The following is a 24,097-nucleotide window of genomic DNA, read 5'->3' on the forward strand; positions in this document are numbered from 1 at the left end:
GAATAGGGCTACCGCCTCTAGAAAAATATGGAAGACAGGTAGGAGTTTTATATTTTTTTAGCTTGAGCATACGGGGACCAAAGGCAATAAATCACCTTTAAACTCAAAAAGTGGCATTAAAACCTTAATGGTAGGGATTTTCAAGTAGAAATGTAGGGTGAATAGCTGAAAGCAAACTCATAACACTAATTTGTACATTCATTTAGCTGTTGGTTTTTATACGACCGCAAAATTGAAAGTTTTTTGGTCGTATATTGGTATCACGTTGTCGTGGTCGTCGTCCGAATACTTTTATTTTTCGCACTCTAACTTAAGTAAAAGTAAATATAAATCTATGAAATTTTAATACAAGGTTGATGACCACAAAAGGAAGATTGGGATTGGTTTTGGGAGTTTTGGTCCCAATATTTTAGGAATTAGGGGCCAAAAAGGGCCCAAATAAGCATTTTCTTGATTTTCGCACTATAACTTTAGTTCAAGTACAAAGAAATCAACGAAATTTAAACACAAGGTTTATGACCACTAAAGGAAGGTTGGGATTGATTTTGGGAATTGAGGTCCGAACAGTTTAGGAATTAGGGGCCAAAAAGGCACCCAAATGAGCATTTTTCTTGGTTTGCGTAACATAACTTTTTTTTCTAGTTTTCAATATCAGAGTGTCATTTCTTGTCTTCCAAAAGATGGAAAAGATAGGAGATATATGAGTAATTGGCGACCAATCAGTTTACTGAATACTGACATTAAAATAGATTCAGCAGCTACAGCTAACAGACTCAAACCAGTATTGCCATTTATTATAAGTGACAGTACTCAGAATGGGTTTATTAAAGATAGGTTCATTGGGGAAAACATTCGCTTATTAGATGATCTAATGCACAATCTGGAAGAGCATAATATGACTGGTTTACTGTTACTTGTTGATTTTGAGAAAGCATTTGATTCTGTTGAGTGGGATTTTCTAGTAAAAGCTCTGACAAGCTTTAATTTCGAACCATCTATATGCAAATGGTTTGAGACTCTCTATTCCAAGGCTAAAAGCTGTGTAATAAATAATGGTAATTTGTCAAGTTTCTTTAATCTTGAGAGAGGCTGTAGACAAGGTGACCCCTATCCCCATATTTATTTATTATAGGTGTTGAACTATTAGCTCTAAAACTAAAATCTACATCTGACATCCATGGTATTCCTATTCACAACAAAGAATTATTGTTTAGCCAGTATGCTGATGACACATTTCTTGTTTTGGATGGAAAGGAAAAATCTTTAGAGGAGACTTTAAAATGTTTTGATTCTTTTCACAGGGTATCTGGGCTAAATATGAATGCATCTAAGACCAAAGCTGTTTGGATTGGAACAAAAAAATGTTCAGACCATATACTTTGTCCTAATTATAATCTTCAATGGACAAAGTCAAATATCAAACTTTTAGGAATAGATTTTTCATTAGATTTACAAGCTATGTTAGATATAAATTTCATAAAGAAAATCAAGGAAATGTCATCAATACTTAAGGCTTGGGAACACAGAAAACTTACATTACTTGGTAAAATTACTGTTATAAAGACTCTGACATTACCAAAGATAATTTATTTGGAATGGGAAATTAGAAAGTATAAAACGCAATACACTAATTTGTGATTTTATGCAGGGAGGTTTGAATATGTGCATTTGTCATCTTTTAGTAATATCTAAAAAAAAAAAGAGCTGAGTTATAAGACTTCTTTTGAATTTAGAGGGATCATGGCAGACATTACTGTCTGAATTAACCAAATTTGGTACTGACAGAGTCTTTTCTTTACAAAAAAAAAAAACTGCTAGAAATTCATGGCTATGTTAAGAATCCTTTTTGGAAAGATGTTTTACTTTGCTTACATACTGCAAAGCTTTATACTAAGGCTTGTACAAATGATATATTATTGCTAGTTATTTTAAATTTTGTGCCACTTCAGATTACACTATTTATATGCAATGGAAGGACTTTGGTGTACAGTATATAAAAGACCTTGTAAATGGTCAAAACAAAGACTTCTTTACATTTGAAAAGATTAGACATAAGATTCTTACAAATAATTTTCTGAAATATTACAGTCTAATCTCTAATATTCCAAAATTTATTAAAGATCACATAAAAGAATACTGTGATTCTCAACAGATTGAAAATGTCAACATCTCTGATGCTTTTAGTACTCAGATTATTATTAATAAGAAACCAACATTTGTGTATAAGAGTCTTATTGATCATATATTTCAACCTCCCCTTGAAAAATTTCAGAAATGGGAGCAGATGATAGACTCAGAATTTGAAAATTGGCAAAAATATTTTATGCTACTAAGGAAGTCTTGCAAAGCTACCTACTTAAAAAGTTTTCAATACAAAATACTGCACCAAATAATTCCTACAAACTCTTTTTTGTACAAGATAAAGAAGAAAGATTCTAGTTCATGTACTTTTTGTAAACTTGATAACGAAACTATTGTACATTTTTTCTATGATTGTCCAATAACATATCAATTTTGGTCATCATTATTACAACAAATAAGATTGTATAGCAGGGATTTTGCCATCAGTAAAAAGCAGATATTCCTTGGTTTCTATTCAGAAAGCTTATTCATGAATCTTTTATCTATAGAAGCAAAAAATTATATATATAAATGTAAGTTTAAGGAACTTACTCCTAATATTTTCGGTTTTAAAAATAGAATAAAACAATATCAGTCATATGAATATTATATTGCAAAGAAAAATAATAATGTTGATGTATATGAAATGAAAAATTTTGGACCCCATTACAATATATATTACCACTATAGAGTATGAAATTAGTCTGTGAGCAAATTTTTTATTAGATTTTGTTTATACTTTGATGCATATAATTATAAACAATAATTTTGTACATAAGTAAGAAATGTATGTGTGTATGTAAACAAGAATTGTATGTGTGTATGAGAGACTGAGAGAAAGTGAAAGTGAATGCCAGTGGTTCTCATTTCTTTTTTCTATTTACCTCTTTACATTGGTACTTCCTGATATTTATTTATCTATTCATAAATTTTTACCCTTTCCGTTTTTTTTTGTTTTTTTTGCTTTCTTATTTCTTAATAACTTTCAGTGTGTTTTAAAGTTTATCTTAGTTATTTATTTTTATTTTATTTATTTATATTTTTTTCTTGGGAGGGAGGAGGAGTTAAAATTTAATAAAATCATTTAAACATCTATTGCATTAAAAAAGGGAGGGAAGAGAGAAGAAAAAGAAAAAAGAAATGAAATTACTCTTGATTTATAATCTTTGTTTGATTCCTTAAAATCCAAAACTAAATAATATCTCATTTATGAAGAATTGTTTATTTTTTGTTTGTTATATTAGACATTTATGTTGAACTATCTTTATATTTGTTAGCATTTAACTTACATGTATTTATACTGGTATATTATATATATATATATATATTTAATGAATATTACTAACAACCACTAACTCCTGTATATATAAATATCATTACTAATGTTAACGAGGCCGGGATAAGGTACCGGTAATTGATGTTTTAAACTCACAAATGTAAAGATTTCAATAAATATATAAACCTTAAAAAAATAAAAAATAAAAATAAAAAGTTTTAAAGCTTTTGACTTCTAATCGGTAATCCTATCAATATTTATAAAGATACATATAGGAAAGTATTCAAGCATCTAAGCATAAGAAGGTCACTCTGTCTGACATTAAATGAATTAGTTAGAACGGTTAAGTTTTATATTAGAATTTAACTCTCAGATGAATTGTAAGACAGAATTTATATACTTTTGTTACTTTTAGATCTAAGGATTTACCAGGTTTTCTAATTATCATTATTATATTAAAGAAGACTTTTTTGTTGACTAAACTGAATGTGATTTTTTTCCCTTTGTAATACTGGTTATTCTAAGCATTGTTGTAAAGTTTTGTCATGATCAGTTCAATAGTTTGAGAAAAATCTAGTATAGAGTAAGATGACATCTAAAGCTATTTGAGCCAATTTTTTGAAAAATCCAAATCATGCGCATCATTATAGAATATAAATGATCAAATATTTATCTCATCTGCCTATAAACAGTTAAATATGATACAAATGATGACTCTAGGATAATAAATACCACCGCTGGACCTTTTTGTCTTTATAATTTTGTTCCATTTATTCCTCTCATTTCCTCAAAATTTCAACTTTTTAGGCCAATAAATAAAAATTTTGGGGTAATTTTCACTTATATATGAAAGAAATGTGATAATAGATGAGTAATTAAAGTATTCAAACTGGATTAACTATCCATATAAAAGTTTACTGACTCCATGGAGGTTACAATCAGTTTTTACGTAAAACTTAAATTAAAGCCACGTTCCAGAGAGGCACATACAAAGATTCCCTTGAAGTGAATAATTTGTTGTAAAAATAATTTCATTTACTTATAAATGTATATTTATTAAATCATTACTTAGGAAAAAGCTCTTTTTCATAGCAAAATATAAGAAATAAGGAGAAAAGTCAGAAAAAGGTCCCCAAAACACTGAGTATGGCTTGCTATTAGTATTCATGGTTGTCATGGGCTGGTAAAAATTCATACTTTGCACCTTTTTGTTATTTGTTTTGTAAATGTCCATATTGTATTTTATCAATTCAAACTAATCATGTATGGTGGGGATTATGTTCCTCAATGAATGAGCCCTCTGTATTTATGTATCCTGCACAGCCAAACAAATGCATACCAGCTAAATAATTTTAAATAGAAAATCTGTTTAGAATTTTTGTACAAACTATCAGTATTTTGAGAGTGTAAACCTAGCACGCAGCCTTTGATTGAGTTAATTTATCACGGAAATAATTTCTAATGTACCTGCTAGCTGACAGCAACTGACAGCAACTGACATCAAGTTACTCCTCATAGAATGGAAATACAACCCGTTCTAAAAAGATTGCCAACACAAAATGAAGAAAGCAGAATGGAATTACATAAACCACATTATGAAACATTTTTAAGTAAGGATGGTAAAATGAAGAATGTTTTCTGAGTGGATAAATTCATCCAAAAAAAGGTAAGGCAAGCTTTGTAGTGTTCATTATGTACAACACTAGAAAATTTTCAGAATATTCTGTTCAAATGAAAAAAAAAACAATTATTAAAATTCTGTACCCAAGTGCCTTTGTTTAATATTACTCACGAACTTAAAAAAATTGAATTAATTGTTCTAAATCAAAATATAAGAGTAGATAAGCTCTTTTCTGGGAAGTAATTTGATGCATTTTTATAATTTTGTTAATGTTAATTCGAAAATATATGAACTGTAAGCTGTTACTGACTAATTCATTGTTAGCAGTTATTGAACTTGAACATTAGGGATCATAAGGGTCTTACCAGTGATATTTTGCTGATCCCTCATTCGGAGTAGAATTCCAGTAACATAAATGACTCAAACATGCGTTTCTTTCCCCTTTTGTACTATTCTGCACAATTAATTAGCATGGATGTGTCAGAAAGTCAAAATGAGGAAAAAATAAATGAAGATGATATGATATTAGGATGCTTTATATTAAAATCAGTTGGGTCCACGATGAATCCAGTATATCTTATTATATAATCCTTTGTAATATATTCAATTTTCTATGCTCTTGCGTCAAATAAAGGCAACAGTAGTACAAAATGTATACCGCTGTTCAGTAGTCATAAATCTATTATGCGATAAACAAATTCAGGTTACAAACTTAAACCGAGGGCAACACTTCGCCAGTAAGAGGAAAACAACAGAACAACAGAAACACTGCTCAACAAAAAAAAAAAAAAAAAAAAAAAAAAAACCAATACAAAACGCCAACATACATACATACAATATATATGTTGATGGTTTTTGTCTCACTTTGATGGAGTCAAAAACGAGACATATGCACTGTTTTCGACGACGACGTCGTTAACTATATATTAGTTTGTGATTAGGTAAGTTTATGGGGAACCAAGTGGTAGGTCAATGATATTTTTGCTTAGTTTACATACATGCATTAGTTTGTGATTAGGATAATTTAAGAGGGAATGGTATTTGGTATGTAGATGCATTAGTATTGAAACATCTAACTTGCATGGATATTTTTACACTCCACCCCTCAGTCATGGTCTATTGAATGCATGTTTTGCATGTTAACGTTTGTTATTTGATCAGTTTAAGATGAACCACCAATGTTAAGTCAATAATATTCGCAAGGCAGTTGCAATATAAGGTTGCAAAGACAAGTGGGGGAGCAGCTTTCTTATTTTTATAACTACATTTAAATGATTTTAAAGTTTCTTCTTCTTCCTTGTGATTGTTACCAGATTGTCGATCTCACTTTCACAATGCCTTCTTTTAAGAAGTTTAGACATAAAAAGTTGAACTTCTTCATACACGTCTTATGAGTTATTTCAAGAATTTATAAAGCGAATAGGTTCTGCTGTTAAGAAACCTTACATACTGACATAAGATGTTGAAAAATATCAGTTGGTTTTTCTATAAACATTTTAGTATAACGTCTAAAATTTAAATTAAGAAAAAAGAGGCAGGACCGAAAAGAGTGAAAAATAAAAAGGCAGGACATAGATTACAACAACTAAATAATGCAGGACACAATTTTTCATTCTAGTCCCCCCTATAAAAAGCAAATGGTAGCTCCCTTATGTGTAGAAACTGGTTACTTTTGGATGATTTTCCATGTGTAAATCTCTACTGGAGTCAAATAGGACAAAGCCATACGTAATATATCAAATTCGAACTATTTTTCATATGAAATTGCAATTTATTAAAGTCATAAGAAACCTCAAATCCAAAAAAAATATTGCATATGTTTTTTATAACTCAATGGATAGTTTTCATTGTAAAACTTATGTACATATACTTTTTTCTGAAGAAAATTCTTTAATTTATTCATATTTAGAAGAAGTTTACTTTATTTGAATTGCTTCCTTCCAGCAAGCTATTCCCCCGATATATTTTCCGTATGCAAGATGACCTCAGTGTGACCCATCTCGTAAAAATCCGGTGACCACAATGCGCATGGATGTCCTTAAAATAAACTATTATCTGAATTTACATGTTAAACACGTGCTCAATTTCCATGCTTTTTTGTTTATTTTTCGTCAATTGTTGACAAACAGGTGACAATCGTTAAACTTCGGCTTTAAAACACGAACTTTAATTACCTGCCATATTTTCACAACAACACTGACCGATTGAAAAAAAATTTGACGATTATACGATATTTACACGAAAAAAATGATAAATTCGAGCACAGAAGACTAAGTTTATGATGTTTGTATGCATTGGTTTAAGAATTGGAAGAACAATATTTTTCACCGGTCACTCGTTTCTTATGACTTTAAGATACCTTATTAGTTATTACAAAGAATTATAAAAAAAAAAACATATACGGAATTGGTCTTGTGTCGACTGATTTTAATATAGAACCATCTTATTCTCCAAAAGCGTTAAACTTTATGAGAGCTGTAACCACACGAAGTGTGAGGAGTGTAAATGTTTCGATGAATTGATATTTATTTACTGTTATCTGTTTTCAGTAAATTCAATTCCTTGCTATCTGTATTGATTCGAAATCGTTATGCTGTCGTTGGACCCCTTACACCCGTCTTAGTATTTTCTTCAAAATTCATCTGTGACATTTCATTGCAAAGTTTGAATTACGAGCTTTATGAAAATGAACGAAATTTTATATTTTTACTTAACAAAATCTGTAATGCCAGTGGCATATTTCGTTTGATTTTTTGAATAAATGACTGAAAGTATACTGATATCAATATAGGTTAAAGATATTGTTATTATTTTAACTAAGGTGTTTAAAAGACAGTTGTTTACTTTTACAAAATTAAAAAAAATGTGAATATTCATATCAAAAAAACAATGAACAGGTAAATTTTATTTATAGAAATTAACAATCCACAATGAAGGTGGAAAACTCTTAAAGATAAAGAGGTCATATGAATTTTATCTTCTGTTAGATTCTTTCATTTATAACTTTGTGTGTTTAGAGGTATCAAAAAGGGTCCAATAAAAAATTTCAATAGTTAATACACAAAAACGATCAGTTGGTGAGAACACATTTCAATATGCTGATTATATGAGGTATTAATTTGTTATAAATGAGTACATTAAAATATGTATGAACATTTTAATCGAATAACAGGAAGAAAAAATTAATATGATTCCCTTAAATGATTCGTTTGAAGTGACGTAACAGTCGCCATATTGAGTACACAATCAGCAAGAGTTGCTATTTTGTTTATGGTATTTTTTCTCGTAATTAACATGGAAGACGATGTCTTTTTATGATTTTTATTTTTAATTTACACACATACGAGTGAGTAGAAAGCCATACATACGAATAGTGAAATCAGTTCAATTTTAAATATCAAGGGGTAAGTAAATATTGCATTGCTATTTGGTACCCTACGCTAGTTAATACATGTTTAAGTATTTATTTTTCACTATCATTGTATTTTGAGAAAACACTTACTATATTTATTTATATACACTTGATAAAGAAAAACCACAAAAAATACTGAACTCCGAGGAAAATTCAAAACAGTAAATCCCAAAATGAAATTCATGGAGATCAAGCAGTACAATGATACCTCAAATCGAAGACATCCTTTAAAAGCTAAAATATATTAACAAAAAAAATCCCCGTCATGTGCTAGTATTTACTTTAAGGTGTTCTTTAACTAATTAACTATATAGATAGAAACTGTCCAAGTCAATTTTGAATTTGTTTTTTTGAATTGGTTAATTTAGATTTTCACTTTTCAAAACTGCAACCAATTGAACAAAAGGGCGATGGAAAAGGTGCATAAAAAATGACTTGCGTATAAGTGTAAAAGAATTAGGGGCAAAAAAGGGCTACAAAAACATTTGTTTTCTGGTTCACATACAATAACTTGAGTATAAGTGCACTGATATCAAATGAATGTTAGCACAATGCTCCTTGCGACTATAGGAAGGTTGGGTTTTATTTTTGGGTTAATGTCGTAGCTGTATAGTAATAAAGATAAAAAAAAAAGAGCCAAAACAGGCATTGTTATGTTCCAGGACAATAATATGTGTATAAGACAATGGATCTCTGTGACATAATACCACAAGGTTCCATACTTCAAAAGGAAAGTTAGGACCATAGTTGGTGCATATCATAAACTTATTTTTAAGTACTTAGATCACATTCATTCTGTTTCAGCAACTATTATAGTTTATTTGCTGATTCAGTAACATGATTTGTAGTGATAATTGTGTATGCATTGTCTTCTATTTAACATATTTGAAAATATTTCTTTTGGTTGAATATTTCATTTGAAATTAAAATAGACCTGTGTCCGTCTGATAAAAGAAACTTTTTAAGTTCCTGACTTAAATCTACAAAATAGATACAATTATTCCCACACCAGATATCTCTAATACTAATTAATTACAAAATTACAAATAGTTTAAACATATCAAAGACAATACCTTGATTTTTTTATGAAACTCCATGAAATTGTTTCACAAGGTAAAGTACCGCAAAATTGTTTAAAAAATACACGAAATAAGACCTCCCCCCCCCCAAAAAAAACCCAACAAAAAACAAACATTATTTTAGATTCAAAATAATAATTTGTTAAACCATGTATACGTCAAGAGCTACCATACCTCAAAGGAAACTTGTGTTTGATTTTACGGGTTATAGCTCAAACTGTTGATAAATAAATACCAAAAGGATCCTAAAATAAAAAACCCACAAAGTTGAGTATAACATGTATAACTATGAATATCTATAAAATTCCATCGCAACAATACATACCATAGAAGAAAAGCTGGTATTGATTTAGGAATCAAGGACCAAAAACAACTTCAGCGGAGAACTTTATCTTACTAATGAAATAAAATCAGATACAAATCAATAATCATGAACTAGTGATATTAATTTTTAACAACATAAAAAGTAAAAGAACAATAAGACCGAACTCTAAAACGGAAAGTCCGTAATCAAATGGCAAAATCAAAAGCTCTAACACATCAACAAAAGAAAAACATCTGTCACACTCCAGACTTAGCAAAAGCATTTTCTTATGTATAAATTGGTGGTGTAAATATGGTTGTATAGCTAGCTAACCTCTCACTTGTATGATAGTCGATTTATTTGCCATCATATTGACAGCTTAGTGTGAACAAAACAAACAGACACGATAGGTCAAAATGTCAAAATTAGGGGTACAACAGTCATTTTTTGTTTCTTATCTAGATAAGTTACCTTTTGAATGTCTGTCAACTATGCTATCTATGGGCCACACATATCTATATTTGTTTGAACAAATACATTTTAATCTTTACTGCAAAAACGTTTATGAAACCTATAGAACGTCCACTGCACTTAAATATATGTATGCCTGTTTTTGTTCAACTTATTTTATCATCTCATCATGTAAAATGTAGACATCTCTTTATCCCAGAGTAGATACATGTTTAAACACAAGAATCTACCATCGTTTTTTATTATTGTGTAGAAATGCATAGCCAATCGTCATTTTTCATGTTTCATTAATATTTTAGCCATCAAGTTCTAAACTAGTTTTTGTTGCACTAATAAACTCAAGATCTGGTTCAAATTAAAGAAAAATATAAGACACCATGTATATATGTATTCCTCTGTCCTGCGTGTTTTTTTCGTTTGTTCATACTGTCCATTCTCTCACTCAAAGTTGTCATTTATAGGATTTTTAATATTGCAATATAAGTGGGAGTTTTGGCTGACCATAAAACCAGGTTCAAGCAAACAGATTTTGTCTTAAATGTCCTGTACAAAAACAGAAACATGGCAGATGTTATCAAATAGTCCGTTTCTATTTATGTTTTCGTTTGTTTTATAGCTGTTCAGTGTGTCTGTTATTATGTTGTTTTCCTCTTATAGCTGATGTGTTTCCCTAGGTTTTGGTTTGTGACCCGGAACTGTTTCCCCTTATTGATTTATGACTTCTGTTGCCTTTATTTACATCAATGCTGCAAATAAACTCATCATAGACACAAGGATTAACATTTTATATATACGCCAGACGCGCGTTTCGTCTATAAAAGATTCATCAGTGACGCTCGAATAAAAAAATGTTAAAAATGCCAAATAAAGTACGAAGTTAGAGAGCATTGAGGACCGAAAATTCCTTAAAGTTTTGCCAAATACAGCTAAGGTAATTTATTCATGAGGTAGAAAAGCCTTAGTATTTCAAATATTCAAAGTTTTGTAAACAGGTAATTTATAATTATGAACATATCAATGATAACTCAAGTCAACACATAAGTGCTGACTACTTGGCTGGTGATATCCTCGGGGAAATAAATCTCCACCAGCAGTGGCATCGACCCAGTGGTTGCAAATAGACTCATCATAGATACCAGGATCAAAATTTTATATATACGCCAGACGCGAGTGAGAACATTTTCACGACAGAAAACTTGAGTAAATGATATTCGTTTTATAAATACCAAAATAATCTATCAGTAGACCAATTATTACATTACTCGAGTAATGACTACGTGTTTGATCGGATACTCAATGGAAAGGTATACACTAAGTTAAGTGCTCAAGTCAAATCCCTTTGTTTTGAAATTTCATAGTGTGTACATGTGATTAAAATTTGCACACAGGTATCATAGCTTTCGTAATTACTGCAAACCAACTTTTTCCCGCGAGCGACTTTTTTTCACGTTCCGCGAGAAGAAAAATAACGCGAATATAAATTGTTGCGTATATGTCAAATTTGGATCTTTCATTGGTACACTACATCAAGTAAATTACAGAATCGCGAAATTAAATTGGTGTTAAGTGGACTAGAGAGTGTAAAACGCTGAATAAAGTATCCGCGAAAATAAGTTATTTTAGAGTATTCAATGTGAAAAACATGACAAATACAGCAAATGGTGATTTTATAAGACAACTGACTCAAGAATTAAAAGTTGTTAGTTTATTTAGATAAACAAATGTCTACTTCTTAACATGCATGGTGATAGACAAAATCAACTGATCAAAATCAGGCGTAGATAGATAAGTGACAATTGGCGTCCAACTTATTTTGAAAACATGGTTTAACTTGATAGCTATGATTAGATTTATGATAAATGTGACGCATTCCCCTCAGACATTATCAAAGTGCTACAATTCATGATGAGAACAATATCTATACAAACTGTTCTTCAAATGATCACCATAATCATCATTTTATGTGACATTATTTTTGTTTTTGGTCTTAACAGTAACTACATTGATGACTACAATACTATCGAGTTGCGTTGTAAGGTTATCATAGTATTAATCAACAACACATTTTTTTTTCTCGTCTGGAATACATTATTTTAAACGTTCACGTGATATTTCTGTGAATTTTTTATTTTGAGATATCAATTCATGTGACATTTACAAGAGAATTTTTACGTGAGTGTCATGTATTAGCTCGTTTGAGGTGAATTTTCAAGTGAATTTTGGCACGTGAATTTCATGTATAATTCATGTGAAATTTCAAGTGAGCAAACTTTGACTGTACAATGAATTATTTCTAACTCGGAAAAACCAGAATTCTTAATTTGAAACAAAAAGTTTTTTTTTTAAATGTATTGTTTTGGATGATTGTAGTACATGGATTGAACTTATATAGATTCCTTGATTTCAAATTTGCTGCACACAAAACGTATTTTCCCCCAACAAAACAATAGCTTAATTTGTTGTTTTTATGTTGTATGTGGGTTATCATTTAATTTGATCTAATTATGTGTACCCGATTAACTTGATATTCATTCATAGTAACTTTTACAAATATATTTAGTGATACTCTAATGCATACTGTAACGTTCAGTGATTTTCTTGTCAGGATATACACCCGTAGTTACTTTTGTAGGCCTCCGGTGGAGGAAGTAATAATAAAAATCATAATGGAAGTTCATAAATTGTATTATTTCTTTTTAAACAATACATCTAATAAAGTGGTTCATGAAACAAAATACGTTAATTATATAATAAGCAATACGACAAGCTACATTACTTGCACCAAGTTTAATAAAACAATTGCTCTAGCGCTCGGTGCATGAAAATATACTTGGTGCATTGCATTCAAATACTAGTACTCAGCATACTCGGTGCATTAAATATCATCACCAAGTACTCCTACTTGGTGCACTGCATTACTTGGTGCAGGACATTCAAATACTCAGCGTACTCGGGGTAGCAAATCTACTTGGTGCACTGCATTAAAATACTCTGCATACTTGGTGCACTGCATTACTTGGTGCAGGAAAATCTACTTGGTGCACTGCATTTAAATACTCTGCATACTCGGTGCATGGTAAGTCATTTACCCGAGAAAACAGTTCTAACAGCATAAATATTTTCACCAAGCAATTTTACTTGGTGCAGCAAATTATAGTTTAAGAGATACTGCTAACTGCATGGAAGTTTTTGAAAAGAAGCTCCCAGTAGAAACATGTGTTCCGTATTTTAAACAACGTGTGACGTAATACACAAGTTATTCATAAACAAGAACATGTAACGTTACATTTGGCGCGTTATACTGAAACTAAGTATAAACAAATACAAATTGAACAATAACATATATAAACTAGATTTGTAATTGCTAGCAATAACGGATGGCACCCTTCCCTCATTGCCAGGGTAACGGCAGCCATTTTGAAAATTCCAAAGTCAAACAGCGCATCTACACATGCCAATGGACATTGATGTTAAATTTTATAAAGTTTGGAGCATTTTGAAACTTTTGAAATTTTTGCTGTTTCCATGGTAACAGTTACATTTCCAAAAATTCCAAAGGCAGGTGCCACTTTGAAACATGCCATGTTACATATCCATATAGTTTCATTGAGTTTGATCTTCCTTGTTAACGGAGTAAATGCTACATTAAGGTTTTCCCATAGTGTTTAATGCTAAAGATATTTAGTTTCCATGGCAATATAGTAGTTCCAAAGATTATCAAAATCCTCTAAAACCTGTATATAGTGGACACCAACAGAATATAAAAATTTGATGATTTTAAGTTCAGGCATACTCAAATTAATCATCAAAAACAAAAAAAATATTTTTCACATATGTTCTGTTTCCATGGTAACGGTGGCCATCTTGATAATGCCATACCCCGATTGCAAATCTGCACATGCTGGTTAACATTATGGTATAGTTCCTCCATAACATTTGGTTCATCCAATTCCAAAATATAAGGTGGACAAAAAAAGTGGAAGAAAAATAAAAATAAGAAAAAAAGAAAAGTAGAATAACAATATGTCACCCCAACTCCGTTGAGGGTGCCATAATAAGAAAAAAAGAAACGTAGAATAACAATATGTCACCCCAACTCCGTTGAGGGTGCCATAATAAAGTCGATATATAGATTTAAAGAATTCAGTATATAAAATACGGTACATGTAAGCTATTTCTTTTGTAAAGTACGAATCAAAACACAACAACGGACATCTGCGTGTATCAAGTGTGGAACGGAGACCACAGTAAACATATCAGCTTTCAAGTCACCGGGGCGTAACAATACATATATATTTAAAAAATCATAAATTTGAAGCTGCAATATATTTTTTGTGGGAACATGAGATATATTTGAAGTCCTTTTGATCAAAGCATATCATTTAAGAAGTCGAATATATCCGGATACCCAATGTGGATAATATCGATAAACGTCAACAAAGATCTTCAAATACACCAAATACATTAATAACCAATCCTGTTTAACCCCGCCAAATTCTGTATATGCCTGTCCCTAGTCAGGTGCCTGTAATTCAGTGGTTATCGTTTGTTGCTGTTTACCATATTTGTGTTTGGTTCATTATTATTTTTGTATTAATTTGGCCGTTAGTTTTCGCGTTTTAATTGTTTTACTTTAGTCATTTCGTTGCCTTTCATAGCTGATTACGCGGTGCGTGTTTTACTCATTGTTGAAAGCCATACGGTGACCCATGATTGTTAATTTCTGTGTCATTTTGGTATCTTGTTGAGAGTTGTCTCATCAGTAATTATAATACATGTTATGATTTTTATATAGAATTTGTAAAGTTTTAGTAACTATTATGAGAAAAAATAGAATGGGTCATCAACTTATCATATTGAGATGACTTTCTGAATAATATACTTTGACTTTTTCGAAAATCTAAGGATTTTCTTACCCCAGGAGTAGATTACCTTAGCCGTATTTGGCAAAACTTTTTGGAATTTTGGGTCCTCAATGCTCTTCAACTTTGTATTTATTTGGCTTTTTGAACTATTTTGATCTGAGCGTCACTGATGAGTCTTATGTAGACGAAACGCGCGTCTGGCGTATAAAATTATAATCCTGGTACTTTTGATAACTACTAATAACACATGAAAAATTAGAAGATGTGGTATGAGTAAGTTTATAAGTTTAACCTGCATGCATAGAGATTTCCTCCATCGGGTCTAGCAATTGATGGAAAACACGTGTTCTTATTGCAATGTTTATTATTTTCTATTGAGAACATAATAATCAAATTAAACGATTACTTAAAGTTTCAAAAAAAGTCCGAGTCCGTTGTCAAAGTAGGTAGCACAAGAAACTCAGCATAATGACAATGATGCATAGATTAGCAAAGGACTACTAGCAGTTATTCACGTGCCAGCTTCAGACCTTAATTACAATGATTGAAAGATTATATCTTCATCATATGAAAATGAAGTACAATCCCTCCCGTTAGGGGTTTAGTATCATACCCTTCATTACAAAAGTGAGAAGAATATAACACATATCATGCCAACAACTGGTTTCAGTATAAATATGTTTTTTTTCCCAATGCAAATACCCTATGAGTGAATAATTATTAATATCAAAATATGCAATCCTTAATGATCAGACAACGGTTAGTAGCTATATCCTATCCGAATAAGTCTGTGTATAGGTTTCATTAAGTTTTTGAAGTGAATGTCGACATTTTAGTGCTTTGTAAAGATTATTACCATAAAATATTGGATGTGAAATACCTGAACGTATAAGATGTCTGCATGTTGATTTATATCTACGAATGAGATCTTTGTACCGATGATAAAATTTGGTAAATGCTTTGACTAGTTTGTTACATCGAAAACCCCAATGTTATAATTTTTAGTAATACAGAGATTTCTTTCGTTGAAATCAAATACGTTGTTATATACACGAGCGAATTAAACAAATTTAGATATACAAAAACCATAATATGGTGACAAGGGATCGTCACCATCTAAAAATGGATAATTAACAATAGGAATTGAAAAATCATCTCTTTTATCAATAATTTTGGTAATAAACTTCCCGTTAAGCATATAGAAATTGAATATCAATACAGATTGAGTTCTACTATTATGCAGTCAATCATGACATAAGAAACCCGATGGACCCGTACTACTAAGATTATTGTTTAAATACTTATTTTTGGTTTTTACCTTTTAACTCAATAATGCAAAATAGAAATGTGTGCATTAATTTGGACATGTTTTTCTTGTCTGTGTACTTCATTAATTCTTAATACATAATTCATAATATTTTATTTTGTATTTCAATTTTTACTAATATTACGATGGGGGAAATATTGGTGACATCATTGATAATCTGCATTTATAGTTATTGCAAAATTGTTTCTCGGATTTGATTCGGTTCCATTTTTATCATTCTTAACAATATAAGTACGGACTTGACAATAAATCGTACTAATCCATGTAAAGATGCGAGACAAAAGAACCAAAGGGATGATCATAGTAAAAGAAAAATGTCACAATGCCATGGCTAAAAAAGTTAAATGACCAAATGCATATCAAGAAAATATACACAATTAAAGACTTAGCAACACAAACCCTACCAAACACCGATGATGATCTCGGATGCCACGACATAGTAAACTGTTCCTGCGTAGCCATTCATTTTCTCAATATTGCATATATATAATTTATATAGAAAAATGATGAATATTGAACATACGCACTAAAGAATAAAGATAGTTTGTTTTTCTTTCTAGGTTGAACAAACAAACATCATGTCTGATATAGAAGAAAGAAAATTTTATCTGCAGCTATGGGCGTTTACAACGGGTCCAGCAATTGATGCAATGCACATGTATTTCGAAATAAATGTACTTAACAAAACAAAACTGGAAACATTTTTAAATAATACGAACATCAAACATGTATTATTTCATCAATGCTTTCCAGAAATGTCTTGCTGCGAATGTAATATACATTCTATTGCATCAAAAGGCAAGAAAGGATGTCTGAACAAACAACAATTAAAAATATTATTTGATGATACTAATTTACCCCAGCCTAATCACGAGAAAACGGTAGGAACACAAACCACACAGTACTGTTTGTGTAAATATTCTGCAAAGTGTTCAATTAACATTGACAGTTTAGATATCACACTATTTTATGCTATTGTTCAACATTGTTGCCCATCGACAATGAATTTTGCATGGCGTAAAAGTGTTAAAGACGTTCGGAATTTTCTTGCTCATGTTGGAAACGGACAGGTTACAAAATCAGATTTTCAGACCCACTGGCTATCACTAGAGCTAGCAACTTATGGATTCGCCGAAGAATTAGGAAATAAATGTTTGAAAATGTTCAAAAAGGACGTTTCCCTTATTAAAAGCTCTTCAATTGAAGGTTTAAAAATAACTCTTAAAGAGACAAGGGATCAACTATGCAAGGTTAGTATAAGTTCATCAAATTTATCCATTATCACTGAACTAGTATGCATATTTGTTTAGGGGTCAGCTGAAGGACGCCTCCGGGTGCGGGAGTTTCATTTACATTGAAGACCCATTGGTGGCCTTCGCTGTTGTCTGCTCTATGGTCGGGTTGTTGTCGCTTTGATACATTCCCCATTTTTATTCTCAATTTTATACAACTAGAATTGTATTTAAGTTTGCATAGTGCAAATGTAGATTGATTAAACTCAACAGTGGCGGTTGAATCAACTTGATTCAAGGTCAGATCAAATACAAAATAAAAAATAACCAAAAAATAACCACATAAAAGAATATGTGCCAAGTCTACGATCCCGTCGATTAATTCAGCAGATTTAGGAAAATATCATTACAGACAATGATCAATGATACTGGTATATCGAATCAGCATAGACATACATAATATACATGGTGTATGTCAGTGATATCTTCCGAAGGAAACGTCATAGACCAATGATACCAGTTTTATAAATTAACCCTCGTCACTGATTCATAAGACCCATTAGTGGTACGTGCACGGACTAAAACAGTTAAACAAATCAAATACAGAGTATATACATATACTTTACACAAATAAACATATGGAGAAAAGGACACTAATCTTATGGTGATTGTCAATGAGCGTTTTTCTATTAAAACTATGATCTAAAATTAACCTTTTACGATGCCGTATATATTTTTAATTTGACGTGTTGCTGATCAACTAACAATTATTTCAGACATTGAATCATCTCAATGGATTTAAGCCACTCTGTACAGATGTAGCAGAATCAAAAAATATTTTACAGTCCATGCAAACACAGCAGTTAGAACAGAATATGAGAGTTGATAACAAATTAGAAGCGATGGAATCTCTATTGCTAGGTTAACTCATAAGTTTATGATAATTTTATAATTTACAGCTAAAATGCATCGAGGTGATATACATTTGACTGCGCGTTCCTCGGTAGTACTGGAGGTCAATGGATTTGATCACAGTCTAGGTGGTAAATGTTAAGAACTATGAAATTTATATTTGCTTCTTTCTCGAAAAGTATTCAGCATTTAAAGAAAAGGCCAAAGAGTTGATCGGTTCGTAATAGAAAAAATAATGTGTCTGAGTAGATAAATACGTCCTACAGATTTCAACTTTGTAAGCAAGAACTTAAAAGATCGACTGATTTTTGAGACTTGTAAAGACATGGTTTACACCAAAATTAAATCAATATGTTATCGTCTTGAATATGAATGAAATATAAACAGCCACATAAGAAACAATTATTTATCGAAAAACGATAAAATAAATGATGTATGTATTAATTAATTTATCAGTCAATTAACTAAACACGCATATATGATAAATCGTACTAAAACGTGAATGGCAGCAAGTGCTCCGGAATGGCAAGCGGGCTCTTTTGGTTATAATGGTCTGAAAACACAACACACAATTGATCGAAGGAATTTTGTTCTGGTTGCAAGCTCACCAACCGAATTTTACCATATTTTTTCTCAAAGACCAACCTTAACTCACTAGAATTCTTGTGAAGAAAATATTAAACTTCTTGGAATAACTATAGATTCGGACTTAAATTTTAACAATCATATTTCTGAAATATGTAAAAAGGCATCAAGACAATTAAATATTCTAAAACGTATGGGTAAATATTTAAACAGGCTAGGTAGGTTAACAGCATACTACTCATTCATACTTTCGAACTTTAACTATTGTCCAGTAATTTGGCACTACTGTAGTGAAAAAAATTCTTTTAAAATGGAAAAAATTCAAGAAAGAGCTCTAAGATTCATTTATGAAGATTATGATATTCCTTACGAAAAATTGCTAGAAAAATCTAAATTACCATCTTTAAAAATAAGAAGAATAAAAACAATTGCAATAGAAACATTTAAAATAATTCACCAAAAAAGTCCGAGCTACCTTCATGATTTGATACCTTCTTGATATAAAAATTAACAAATATGATTTAAGATCACAGGAAACAGCAGTACTCCCAAGAGTTCGAACTACTAAAGATGGTTTAAGATCGTTTCGCTATAATGCTGTACAAATCTGGAATGAGCTACCGAACCATTGTCGAGTGGAAACATCTTTCGACCAATTAAAAAAAATGGTACAAACATGGGATCCAAGTAACAGCTCATGCCAGTGCAGTGCATGCATATAGTGTTTAAGCCTGTTTTATTTTACTTTTATTTTCTGTGTGACTATTTGATTTGTGCAATCTTATTATTAACTTGTGCTATGTTTTAAGTGTACTATATGCTTTTAACTTATATATGTCATTATGGTATCTTACTATGCATTATATGTTTAAAATTGTGTTGTTTTCATAACTTTTGTATGTTTGTATTGTATTGCGTGTATGTGTATTGTATTTTGTTATTAAGTCGATTTGAAAAGCTCACTAGAGCTTGTGTTATGTAGTTCATTGAATATCGACTCTAAATAAAACTTTGAATTGAAAATTGAATTAGAGTTTTTGGTATATTCAGGCACATATTTACATCATTTGAATTTACCGTTACATTTTATGGACTTTAATGCCCACAGAAGTTTAACAATGGTACACATAATTGTTTATCTTTGGCAATTGCAATTATGTTTTAAATCAACTCTTGTTTACCTACACCTCGTGGATCTTTCCCTCTATTATTTTCACGAACAATATTTTTAAAGTTTCAATATGGCCGTCAAAATAAGTGTTCTGTCTCAGAAATGAAAGTAACGTTTTAATATATACAAAACCAAATTAATAGAAGAATCATTATATATACTTTTATTTTTTGTTTTCACAGGAGTTCTAGCTAATCAAAGGATGGACAAATTAAATTCTTCGGTTTCCGTCTATGATTCAGAAAAAAGCATCCGGTCAAACGAAGTTCAAAGTACCTCATCTAGTTGTGAGTATTTTTTTTTATTTGTTGTAAAATGAAGGCAATTGATTTAATTATGCACTCATGATCTCCTTAATTTGTTTATCTCTTTTAGATTTCCTAAACACGACATTTAGTTTTTAGACGTGGTTCTAATTTATGTATCTATATTAAATTGATAGAATTATCTTCGTCAATGAAGTGAACTTAGTTTTGTTGATCAGATGAAGGCGAAAAATTTACTTAACTTCTGTATACTCTTAGATTTCACTTAAACAAATCTTGATTGATTGAATAGTACGTATAAAGCGTAAATTGCCTGAAATATTGACGCAAAATATTGAGCGTAATTAAAAATTTATTGTTTGTTCCAATATTAATTATATTGCTAGTTATTATGAACATATTTAACAACGTTGCATATAAGCTAACTAATAAACTCGCACACCACATCATGATCCCATTATTTTTTTGGACTTATGAAATGGTATAAGTTAAAGATATTTTTGGACTTAAATAGGAACGAGAGAAAGGAAGAAACACGACTTTTTTATTCTTAGATCTTTCTTTCAATTAAACCTTACGCATATTTTAAAGATTTTTTTGTTTTTCTTAATCAGCTGTGTCTTTGCAATGTGAAATCAAATCATCCGTCCTTGACGAGGATAAAGCATTAAAACAGATCACGAAAGACGAGAACGAAAAAGATGAAAAACAGTTTGAAGTTAAGTCAGCTGAAAAGAAATGTTTGCTTCTACATCTTCAATCAAGCAGAGAAATTTTTAAAAGCATAGAGTCGTTGTGGTATGCCATCAGCAGTCTGTTAAACAGAATAGTTAAAGCTGGAGACATTGATACATCTGTTGAGAATACTATGAGCATTAAACTTGCACTCACTTCACCTGTCACAGAGGGTAAATATCGATTGGAAAAATAAGTATTGTTAGTAAATTTAGAATTATTCAATTTATTGGAAAAACAGAAATATTACGATTTACACAATCTCATGTATATTTTGTACGCTAATCTCTTTCGTTTTTCTCCCAGATTGGTGTTTGAGAAATATATGTTACCAGATACATTTTATGTCACTGAAGAGTGACTCATCTTTATCTTGCATGTATTTTTTAATAGCGTTTGTTGAACTTAGAAAAATAGATGTACAATAACCTATATTATTATTTGTGTCCAAAAATATCTACGACGCATTCAGATGGGAGCTTACGTTTAACACGATCATGTGTATTACTTTTTTTTTATCATATTAAATTGACATAAATTGAATGTTTTGAAAATTATACATATGAACTTGTCCCTGAAAAAACCCATTATACAATAAACAGAAGCATTAATTATCATCAGGTTCAATAATGAACAGCATTTTCATTTCGTTCTAATCAAAGAACAGATCAGAGACAACGTCAAAACTGGTACAATGGTTTATCATCATGAAGTTAATAGGTTACATAATCCAAATAAAATGCTGCGCCGGATAAACAAGTTTATGACTACAATTTTTGCCCCTTATGATAATTCAAAATCCATGATCATACATTAATTACATTTAGTAACTCGGTTTTATATTTTTTATCATTTGAAGGTCCTACGAAAATTTTAATGCCGTTATATCAACAACATAATTACATTTTGCATCTTCAATTGATTGTAAAATTCATTTTAAAAGGTTATTTTTACTTTCATAAACAAGCAGATATGTTGAACAATAGATGATTTTTCCCTATGTAACTTCATTTAACTATTATATTTGATTTTTAAGAGGAAAGAAAAGTAATAAGTGCAATGTTGATAAAATATGGCGATCTGAATGAAAAGAACATTTTGAATCGGACACAGTCAAGTGACGAGGTGAACTTTGCTATAAAGACAGAATATATTTCCAAGACAGAGGGTGGTATAAAACCCAGTATTTCCGAAGGTAAGTAAATATGCCCCAAACACATGTAAAGATAGAAATATATTCTTTAAAAAAGCTTTACGTGTCATTGAAAAATATAGTCTTGGTATAATTATCATAGGAGGTGATATGAATGAAACGCTTAATATAAAGGATAGAAAAAGTAATAGAAAAGATCAACAAAAAATAAAAAATAAGACAAATGGGCTGAGACCAAGAGTACTCAGCACTGATATACGACCTGCTACAATTCAATATACAGATCACTTAGCGATTTCACTTAAAATTAATCATTGTTGAGGGAACAAAGGAAAGGGATATTTCAAATTAAACAACAGTATTCTTAATGACGAATCATACAAAATATAAATAAATACTTTAATAGATAAATATGAAAAATTAAGAAATAAAAAAAGCCAAGCAATTGTATGGGATCTCTTTAAAATAGAAGTAAGAGAAAAAACTATAGAACATTATAAGTTAAAAGCTAAACATAAAAGAGATGAAATTAAAGAATTAGAACAAGAACTTAAATTTTTGAATGAAATTCATGATAACATCCTTGATGAAAAAATAATAATTTGCCAAACATAATAGATTCAATAAATAAAACAGAAGAACCGCTACAAACTCTATATTGAGATAAAATAAAAGGGGCACAAATAAAATCACGAGTTAAATGGATAAAAGAGGGCGAAAAAAATACAAAATATTTCTTGGGATTAGAAAAATCCAGACGAGCAAGGAAAAACATTACTGCTATTAGGGACAGTAAAGGAGAAATATCAGAAGATCAAGGGAAAGTATAAGAAACGGGGAGAAATTATTATGTCAATTTATATAAGTAAACTAACACTGAATTAAGAGAAATTGAAAATTATATTGAAAAAACTAAAATAAATTCCGAACTAAGAAATTTGGTGTTCAGAAATCTCTTTTGAGGTGAATAAATATTTTATATACAGATATAAAAGGTTGCATATTAAACAATGGCTGGATTTCAAGACCCTTCAACATTAAGCGTGGAATCCTTCACGTGTGTCCCGCGTGTTCTATAATTTTCGTTATACTTGTTGAATTTTTAGCTAGTAGATTAAGACAAAATAAAAAAATTAAAGGTTTTTAAATTAAACTCGATAATAAAACCTATACCTGAAAATTAAGCCAGCTTGCATACGACACCACTTTATTTTTGAATTCAAAACAAGAAGTGTCATTAACTTTGAATATTATAGAAATTTTTGGATCACTTTCAGGCCTAAAGCTTAACCGAAATAAATCAGAAGGAATATAGCTCGGCAATTTAAAGTCCTGCAAAGATAAGATTGAAACCATTAATTTTACACAAGGAGCTATAAAAGTTTTGGAAATATACTTTGGACTTAATAAAAATGAGTGTAAAAAATTAAACTTGCAACGACAATACGAAAAATCTGAAAAAAAATTTAAAAACTGGAACAAAAGAAATTTAACTATGTTAGGTAAGATAACTCTTGTTAAGTCATTAATCTTACCGAATATCACTTATGTAGCCTCTGTAACCGAA

At 30.5% G+C, this 24,097-nt stretch overlaps 2 protein-coding genes across 3 annotated transcripts in view; one reads left to right on the plus strand and one right to left on the minus strand.

The window, feature by feature from the left end:
- LOC139482229 (E3 ubiquitin-protein ligase rfwd3.S-like) overlaps positions 1–24,097 on the minus strand; it is a 143,463-nt gene that overhangs the window by 36,557 nt on the left and 82,809 nt on the right. The gene's annotated exons all lie outside the window — the stretch shown is intronic.
- Positions 8,348–23,145, plus strand: LOC139482522 (uncharacterized). Its single transcript, XM_071266433.1, has 7 exons — positions 8,348–8,422; positions 17,037–17,726; positions 18,485–18,629; positions 20,559–20,663; positions 21,257–21,550; positions 22,414–22,572; positions 22,937–23,145. Exons 2-7 carry the CDS (start codon positions 17,055–17,057, stop codon positions 23,143–23,145), a joined length of 1,584 nt encoding a protein of 527 aa, XP_071122534.1. The 5' UTR covers positions 8,348–8,422; positions 17,037–17,054.

The sequence above is a fragment of the Mytilus edulis genome, chromosome 7 (assembly GCF_963676685.1).
Source record: "Mytilus edulis chromosome 7, xbMytEdul2.2, whole genome shotgun sequence".
NCBI lineage: Eukaryota > Metazoa > Mollusca > Bivalvia > Mytilida > Mytilidae > Mytilus > Mytilus edulis.